Here is a 9,712-nt window from a genome sequence, read left to right as displayed (position 1 = left end):
GTTTAATTATTTTGCAAATTATCGTGAAATTCTAATATTTTTAAGTTTATTTATTTAATCTGAACGTTTATTATTTTTGAATTTTATCAAAAAAAACTTTCAATAGAGAACGAGAAATTTCCTAACAATATTGAAACTCAAAAGTATAAAATATTTATTGAAATAAAACATTTATTCAGATAAGCCTAAAGTTTATTAGTAATTAACACAAATAAACAAAATAAACTATTTTCTTTTTTATTCATTACGAAAAATTGTGAAGCTTTTTAGTGCTTGTAAATTTTGAAAAAGTAACGTTTTGAACAACTAAAAAAATATTTAAAAGATATATACAGATTAAACTTCTTTTTTTTCAACTTTTAGTCAACTTTAGAGCACTTATTAACTATATTTTATTTTAAAGTACGAAGATAAAAAAACACATACTTAAAAATTTAGAATAAGAAAGGTGGAAATAAAAAGTAGTGGAAGTGTACAAAAATATTTTTGTTTTTAACCAGTTTTTAGATAAACATATATATTAACTTAAAAACATTTTTGTACAACTTTTATAAAACTTAAACTGAAGACAGAATTTTAATGGCTTTCAATTGGCATTTACAAAGCAAAATTAGTACTTAGTTTGTAACAGTTTTCTAGTAAATACTATGGAGCAGCCATTGTGGCTATACTTGTTATTCAAGACTACCAACTTTTAACAATTTTCGATTTTTGAAGCAATTTTTTCAAAAATTTAAAATGTACATACTTATAAAAATGCAATAGTTACAAATATTTAAGACAAAGTTCATAGTTAACATAAATATTCAAAACACTATGGATGATAAGGTACTTAGCTTAAACCATTTATAGTTACGAATGTATTAAAAAAAATCATTCCAACACTCAGATAAAAACAAGAATTTTAAAAAAATTAAAAATTAAAACCTTTTAAATATAACTTGTGTATAGCGAAAACTAGATATGTTTTTTTATTTTTAAAATAGTATATATAAAAACTTAATAATTTGTATAACAAGTATTTTGTTGAGGAACATTGAAAGAATTATAATTAGGTATTAGTAAATATTTTACAGAACAATATCTTTAGTAGTTGCGAATACATATAATATAAATGTTCAAGATAAAAAATCACCTTACAAATTTCAGTTAGCAAATAATAATTTAATCAGTTTTCTTGCAACTGGGTTCGATGATCTCGAAATCGCTGCCCGAATCGCGATGTTTGTTTTCACCTTCATCTTCCTTTTCACTTGTTTCTTTTCCTTCTTCTATAGTTTCCATTTCTCCCTTATTTTTTTCTTCTGCCTTTTCTAAAGTTAAAAAGTAAAGTTTGTAGTGTAAAATTTCTTAATTAATTTAGACAAGATTTATAAATAATTCGCAAATCGGTCCAGGACACAAGTCAATTGTTTTTACTAGTTGTATGTTTAATTAGTTTAAACATACAACCACTTATTTTAAAATGTGTTTTTAATAAAATATAAAAATAGTTAAATCAATTAAGACTAACCTCACAGAAAAGATACTCGAATATATCATCGAAAATTAAAAACAAACCGTGGTTTTTGATTTCTATAGTATAAACCGGTCTGAAAGATTCAAAGAATCCAACGTCGGCCAGTAAATTAGGCAGGAACCAGATATGGTATTTTCCCATTGTCACCATCCAAACTATTCCGAAGAATATCGACCTCACTAAAAAACAGTTGCTTTTAATTATAAGAAAAGCTAAAATTATCAAACACATGGAGACAAGATGTTACTCAACTTAATTTATTTAATTAAAAACTTAATATAAAAAGCTAGAAAGTAAACGTAACATAAGAAAAATCAATCAGTATAGAAACTAACGCAACGCAATGAGTATGATGAGTCCCATGAAAGCACCTCCAGCCATGGCGAGGTAGCTTACAGCTTGTCGCATGCTGGGAGGCCACAGTGGAAACATCGTGCCTATTACAATAGCGATTATTGCCAAGAAGCCTGTAAAAAAAGTAAGAAATTAACAATACATTTTGTATTACAACATAATGGTTAGAGACAAATATTTATATTATTAACGAAGTAATCAGATTGATCTAGTAAAATTAAAACTTTAAAATAATTTAAATAAATCTAAAATAAATAAAGACTTTTTAAATATAATATAGTTATGAATATATGAAACTAATTTGTTTTTAGTGAATTAAAAAAAAAACTCAATGATTGATACTACCTGTTAGTAATAAAGTAAATACATGTTGCTCAATCAAAAGGACAAAATAGTTGATAGAGGCAAAGAGTTTACTCAATATAAAATACTTTATGTGAATTTATAATTTATATATTTTAAATAATTAAACTCTTTTTAAAAATTACTCATAAATACTGATTTTGCTTATAAACTATATCAATTATGACGTTTTTTTAATTTTAACTGAACATTTCAAAAACAAAATACTTTCAAAAAAATTCTTTAATCTATGAGTAATTCATTGTTGTAATGCTATTATATGTATACAAATATTTAGCCAGAATATGAAATACTTGATATTTATAATTCTACTGTTAGTAACTTTTATTAATTTCACAAAAAATTACTAACAATTGGTTATTTATTTTTTAAATGTTTACTGATGTTCAGAAATGAAGTTTAGCTGAAAATTATCGTAAACACTTTAAGAATGTAAAAATATTGAGTTTTTATTCTGATTATTATAGTTTTAGTTCTAAAATATACTTTTTCAAAAACTATCCTTATTAAGTTCTTAAATTTACGTTTTAGAAACACATGTTTAATTTATGTGATTTGTTTAACAAACTATTGATAAATACTTCATAAAATATTTTTTTTGTAAAATAAATTAAGCTTAACTGTTTTCTTTTGTAATTTCTTTACGACTTTAAAAATTTAAGTAAAAAAAAAATATTTGAACTTTTAAAAAGTTTACTTGGTCAATTTATTCTACTTGGGAGCCTTAAGGTAACCATTTAGGTGTTCAAAAGAGTATATTATAATTGACATCAATCAAAAAATTACCTAATAACTTCTTTTTTGGAGGAACAGGGTCGAACACCCACACGTAAATATCACTACTGTCAAGCATATTCTGACATTCATGGATGCCTATTGTGTAGCGTCGCTTCTTTTTCTTCTCATCTACCTAATATTATAAAATGGTCATTTTCTAAAACATTAATAGTTAAACTTTTAATTCTATTTAAAAAAACAGTATAACTACAATTACGGTAAAATTTTAAGAATTTGTTATTACAAATATTTCTATAAATACAAAAACATAATTACATGTGTAAATTTTAATCTTTAACAGTTTTTATGTAATAGCTGATACTCTAAATAAAAATAGTAATTAATTTATACCTAAAATACAAAACAACACAGTCAAAAAATTAAAAAAAAAAATACCACAGTCAACAGATTAAAAAAAATATTTATTAATGGCCATAGAGGGAGGAGCAAGTCAGAGTTTTTTCACAACTTGGTCTTAGTTTAGAGATTTTTTATATACTAACTGCTTTTTACGACTTTTTAAAATTCATAGAAATTTATAAGATATAAATAATAAAAGTTGGAAAGTTCAATATATCTCTTATGGTTGAAACAAACAAAATTGTGAAAAAACTAATTAATTGAAATATATTTTCTCCTACAAAACTTATGTATTTATATTAAAAAAACACGAAAAAATTGTGTTATGATATGCTTTTAATTTCAAAGAAAATTTGAAATTAAAAGTTTTTGTCCAGACGTTTGTGTCAACTTTAAATTTTAAAAACAGTGACTGTATCTCAAAATTTGGATAATTATTTTAATTTTAAAATAGATTATTGTACCATTTATTCTTTTAATATTTTTTAACACTAGACTAAAACAATTAAATGGCCTTTATTATTGTTTGCTAAAAAAGAAATTACTTATAAATCAATTTATATTATTGAACCTTTAACTAAAAAACCTTTATAAAATAAGAACATTCTAAAAGTAACCTTTTTATTTTCCGAAGCAGTGGACTCTTCTTTTTCGGTTTTTTTCTTTCCACTTGATTCATCGCCACTACCATTCGATGGTTTCTTCTGTTAGATGTTTAAAAAATATCTACATCAATGCACAGTAAAATCAAAGAAAATATATTGATGCTTTAAAAAAACTGATAGTGTAAAACATTTTTGATTATTTTTAAAAGAAAAAAGGTATAACTCTGTTTTTCTAATCACAATGAACACTTTATTAAAATATAGTAGTTGAGAATAGTTGCGTATATATAATTATAACTACTACTTTATATTAATTTTTTAATAGTTTAACCTTTTTAAATTTTGCTTTCAAAGTACTTTTAATACTACTAAAATAGAAACATATTAATTCATCTGAAACCTTGCTGTCTTCGCCTTTTTTGTCTTCTTTCAAAACTCTTTCCCCACGTTTGAACATCTCGTTGTCAAGCATACTGTGATTTATTTACCATTTGATAAAAGTTGGTTTTTGATTAAACAGTTATTTAAACAAAAAAACAAATGCTGACGGATTATAAAACACATAATTGAATTATGGGTGTATAGTCAAACATAACTCTTATATAATATAGGCGTAGATGACTTTAAAATTAAACCTGTAAATATAGAAAAATAAATCAAATATTTTGTTGCTTATTGATGTTAACATTAAGCTTATGTTGAACAACTTAAGTACTGATCTTAAAATAATATCAAATATGGTTTCATTTATATTTGAAAAAAAAAAAGAACTACTGTAACTTATGTATTAAATACAAAACTGCATCCTTTGTAAACTTAATACAAAAGTATTGTTAGCTTTTTGAAAGTTCAACAACAAAATTCAAAATCTATACTTAAAACAACTTTTCAAGACTACATAATTATCAAAAAATATTAAATTTTAACTTTAATTGTTCGTTGCAATTTTTTTATTATTTCTGCAAAGTTATAAAAAAAATCAACTAAGTAAAAAACAGTGAACATCTAATAAGTAAAGAATATATAATTGTTAATAGGCAATTAAGGTCATGGGACGAAGTAAATCTCTTTTTTAAGTTATTTCAATTTTTTAGTTTAAAGTAACTTTTTAGGTATAAGTAATCGACGTTGTAGAGTTTAATAGATTCCCTATAGAAGGCAATGACTAAGAAAGAGTTAAAAAACTTTATTAAATAAAACTATATCCTCCCTAAAGTCTTTGAGCGATTGTTTATAATTTTTTAAGACTAACCTTTTTAAATTTGAACAACTTGTAGTAAAATATTGTTTTTATGAAAATTGATCTTTTTTCTTTACTGTCAAAACTACTTTACAAACTGCTTCCTACAAGTTATTCTGAATATTTTAAAGAAAATATCCTGAAAACTTGAAAAAAAAAACTGATTTAAAAACGTAGGACAAGATTTTAGTAAGTTTTTAGATTTTCTAGTGGATTATGAATCTTTTTTAAAACAGACTAAATCCAAAAAATTAGTGGATTTATTTTACTGCAAAATTTTTTTCATATTTTTAAAACCAATATTAACTATTTTAAACAATGTTGAATCCCTCTTAATATTGGCCTTAACATGTTTTTATTTTTGGTTTTTTTTTTTTCAGATAAAGTTGAAAAGAAGTATTACTTATTTACTATAATCTGTAATATGCTTAAAATAAAGTTTTAGAATTAAATTAAGTTTAGTGTATTTAACAGTGACAAAAACAATTTTTGAAAGTCTATTAATAGGGAGATATGTTATTTTTGATTTTTTTGCGTACAGCTTTAGTTACCTCCTAAAACGGTTCCAAATTGTGTTTAAAGCTCACAAAAAAAATTTTGGATGAGTTGTCACACTCCAAAAGCTAGCCACCAAAGATTTTGGATTGGAGAATTGTCAAAAACTTTTGGGTCAAAATTTGCTGAGTCAGCAAAAATTTTAGTTAGTTTTTCATTTTATTTTTAACTTTTAACTTTAAAACTTATTTTTTGTTATATTTTTGGGTAAGGTGGGTTAGGGATAAGGACATACATTAAAAAAAAAGGTAAAAAAATGTTTTTCTATTATTTTTAAAAAACTTTGCTGATTGAGCATTTTACTAAATTGTATACACTTGATGTATAAAAACAGTTTGTAATTTAATATTTGTAATTCAACTGTAAAATACTAAACACCAAAAATCAAACTTTACCACAAAAAGTAAAACAATTATATGAAATATAAATTTTAGAATTAAAAAGAAAGAAAAAGGTTCGCTTTTAAGTAAAATAAAGTAATAAAAGGCTATAAAAATATATTTTATTAGCACAGTAATTAAAAACATCTTTAAATTTTACACAAAACTTTGAAAATAAAAATTAAACAAAAACAAATTGTACAGTAATCTTCCTTTATTGCACCAACATATGTTTCTGTGTGTTAACGAATCAACAACCCAGTTGAAGTGTGTTGATTCGTTAACACACAGAAACATATGTTGGTGCAATAAAGGAAGATTACTGTACAATTTGTTTTTATTTATATTTCAGTGAAGTTACTTCACTAGGATCTTTTATTAGCAAACGGTTAAATCTATTTTTGAACAGTTTAGAAAATAAAAATAAGAAATTTACATACGCTTGTAAGAAGCTAAGGCACTTCTCTCTTGTGTTAACTCTTGGATTAGGCTTTTTGCATTTGAGTCCGTACTTAGAATTTAACAAAGTGTCAACAGCTTTTGAACCTATGAATCAATTGAACTTAAGCAAAGCAGTTTTACATATAACAAATGATCAAATTTTCTAACATATTGTTTGATATAAATAAACTAAAATAAAGCTTAATAACAATGTCTTGGATAGATAAAAACAAAGTGAAACTTAAATCTAAATCGATTTATTTTTACAAAAAGCTATCCTGAGTCATCATGAGTTTTTACAAATCTTTAAAATAATTTCTTTAACTTGACAAAGTCAATAAAATTCAGGTTCTTCAACAAAATTAGTTTTAAGATAAAAAAATATTAAAACTTAATCAACTAAATCTCATTCAGAATCTAATGAAAAGTTCTAAAGCCTGAGTTTTCAGTAATTTTAAAACTATCCAGAGTCCTTCTGTTTTTTTCTAATTCATAATATCCTTGGTCATACTGAGTTATCCTGCAGTTTTCATTAGTTTCAAAATATCCTGAGTGTGCAAAGTATACTAAATAAATGGCAACTCTTTAAACTATACAGTTATCTAATTAATTTTTAAAATGTGAATTAAAACAAACCTACAAAATATTCAATTTGTTCTCCTTGTATTTTAGCAGTTTTCTTAGGAGTATAAAATCTAACATACTTGGCCATTCCCAGCTCTTCAGGAGATATTTCTTTTATCTATAGTTTTTTTGTGAGTATAAATAATACAAACATAACTTTTTTACAAAAAATGAAACTATATCTCTACCTAAAAGTACAACTTTTAGTTACACTGTAACTAAAAATAAATGTAATATATGATCTTAAATTAATTTTTATTAAGTCACAAAATATTAATTCATAAAATGAAAACTTTCCAAACTTCAAGTTTAGGGGATAATTATAAGAATTCAATATTTATGAAATTATAATTATTTAACTATTTTAGTTTTGTGCCTACTTGAAAATATTTACAGAATCTTAACCAGCGATTCTGAACCTAGGGTAAATTTATCTCTTGGGATAAATTTCCTTGTTTTAGGGGCAAATTTTTTGATTATAAGTTATGTAAATAAATGTTTATTAATTGTATCTTTTTAAAACTTCAAACATTATTAGCTAATTTATTTAAATACATAACAGATATATAAAACACTCTCCCAAGCTTTTCTGTGATAGTTTATACGTATTACACTACTTTTTGTCAGAACTTAACTTTAGAACAAATTTAAAATTATGAATAGTTTTTAAACATAAAAACTAAAAGTTAAAACTAACAAAGTAATAAGCGCAATAAATAATTAGTGTAAAGTAATAAATAATTAAACTCAAATACTACTAACGGATAAAAAAAAAGGATAATTTAACTAAACAATGACACTTTGTAATTGAATTCCTTTTGTTTGCACAGTTCTGGTTTCCCAAAAATATGGAGATAGCCTCCAAATTCACGAGATCAAATACACTATTGCAATGATGGACAATTCTAAATCTACAATGGCAACAAAAAAAGCAGCAAAAAGATCTTCAGTTGCAGAATATCTAATAAATAATAGAGATTGTGCTAGGAAAGGGTGCACGACTATTCAAATTTGGACAATTCAAATTCCTACAATTCAAATTATTTAATAAAAAATTGAAACGGCTTAACATAAAAAAGTAATGTATATTTGTCTAAAATAAAGAATGCATATGTAAATTAAATTGTTATCTACAGGCCATTTTTTTTCTTTTTGCAAAAAATTAAATATTTTATGAGATATAGCTTTATTAAAGTAAAAAATATAGTTAGTTATAGTAATTTAAAATATCTTGAAAAATATTTTAGAGTTTTAAAAAAAGATAAAAATGGCTTGTAGATAATAATAAGATCTACATACGCATTTTTTATTTTTTTCAAATTTATATTACTTTTTGAGATATAGTCAATTAAATATTTTTTAAGAAATTGAATTGTAGGAATTTGAGTTGTCCGAATTTGAATTGTCATGAACCGCTAGGAAATATGACATATCCAGATTTAGAATAATCCATCATTGCAATAGTGTATTTGATCTCGTGAATTTGGAGGCTATCTCCATATTTTTGGAGAAACCAGAACTGTGCAAACAAAAGAAATTCGATTAGAAAGTGTCTTTGTTTAGTTAATTTATCTTTTTTTTACCCGTTAGTAGTATTTGAGTTTAATTATTTATTACTTTACACTAATTATTTATTGCGCTTATTACTTTATTAGTTTTAACTTTTTGTGTTTTTGTTTAAAAACTATTCAAAATTTTAAATTTGCTCTACTGTTAAGTTCTAACAAAAAGTAGTGTAATACGTATAAACTATCACAGAAAAACTTGGGAGAGTGTTTTATATATCTGTTATGAATTGTATTTTTATTTACAAGTTAGTATTCAATTGTAACATATTTTAGATAAATAAACAAAAAAATATTAAAAGAATTTTCTGAAAACTAATAAAAATATGTATATTGGGGTTAAATTTCGTTATTACTTTCCATAAAAAGGTAAAGTATGAAAAAAGGTTAAAAACCTTTGGTCTAAATTATTTCATTTATATATCACTTTTGATAGTATTTAGACCTTTAAACACAACTCATTTAAATTCACTGTAGTATAAAAATAACCAAAGACTAGAAAAAAAACAAAATCTTAAAATTTATAAATACTGTAAAAAATATTTAGCTGAAATAGCAATAAATAAGTTTTAAGTGTACAAATACCGTAGAAAATTAATAAGTTCAAATAATTAAAGCTTAATAGCTTTATAAATACCTCTTCATTTCCTTTTCTTTTTCTTCTTCTTGGTTCAGGAGCACAACAACTCATTTTATAAAAAGTAACTAACCTGTATTAACATATAAGAAACTAAATATATATTTGGAATGTGAATACTTTTAACAATTATTCAGTACTTTTTTTTTGTAAATGAATGGATAAACAATAGTATAACTTTTAGGATACTGGTTGCAGATAATATTTTTTATTTAATTATTACTTCATTACACGTTGTATAATTTAATTATCAGTTAAATTAACAGCTAATCAAACTTTTTTGTTTTTTATG

At 23.7% G+C, this 9,712-nt stretch overlaps 1 protein-coding gene across 1 annotated transcript; it reads right to left on the bottom strand.

Moving 5' to 3' along the window:
- Nucleotides 1-221: 221 nt before the first annotated feature.
- On the bottom strand, nucleotides 222-9,489 carry LOC145835705 (translocation protein SEC62-like). The gene is made up of 9 exons (XM_082943403.1): nucleotides 9,421-9,489; nucleotides 7,231-7,336; nucleotides 6,594-6,699; nucleotides 4,379-4,451; nucleotides 3,991-4,077; nucleotides 3,023-3,146; nucleotides 1,855-1,986; nucleotides 1,561-1,698; nucleotides 222-1,313 (listed from the first exon to the last, which is right to left on the bottom strand). The coding sequence occupies exons 1-9, from the start codon at nucleotides 9,472-9,474 to the stop codon at nucleotides 1,165-1,167; spliced, it is 969 nt and encodes a 322-aa protein (XP_082799529.1). The 5' UTR covers nucleotides 9,475-9,489; the 3' UTR covers nucleotides 222-1,164.
- Nucleotides 9,490-9,712: the final 223 nt, after the last annotated feature.

The sequence above is a fragment of the Thalia democratica genome, chromosome 5 (assembly GCF_965202585.1).
Source record: "Thalia democratica chromosome 5, ktThaDemo2.hap1.1, whole genome shotgun sequence".
Lineage (NCBI taxonomy): Eukaryota > Metazoa > Chordata > Thaliacea > Salpida > Salpidae > Thalia > Thalia democratica.
The sequence above is the reverse complement of the archived record's forward strand: the minus strand, read 5'-3'. Positions and strand labels throughout refer to the sequence as shown.

Bases quoted from the DNA above. Each gene is read 5' to 3' on its own strand.
- LOC145835705 (XM_082943403.1), bottom strand. From the start codon at position 9,474: ATGAGTTGTTGTGCTCCTGAACCAAGAAGAAGAAAAAGAAAAGGAAAT. The intron at 3,147-3,990 runs GTTACTTTTAGA...TTATAATATTAG, and splicing joins CTGCTTCGGAAAATAAAAAG to GTAGATGAGAAGAAAAAGAA. The intron at 1,699-1,854 runs GTTAGTTTCTAT...ACTGTTTTTTAG, and splicing joins CATCATACTCATTGCGTTGC to TGAGGTCGATATTCTTCGGA.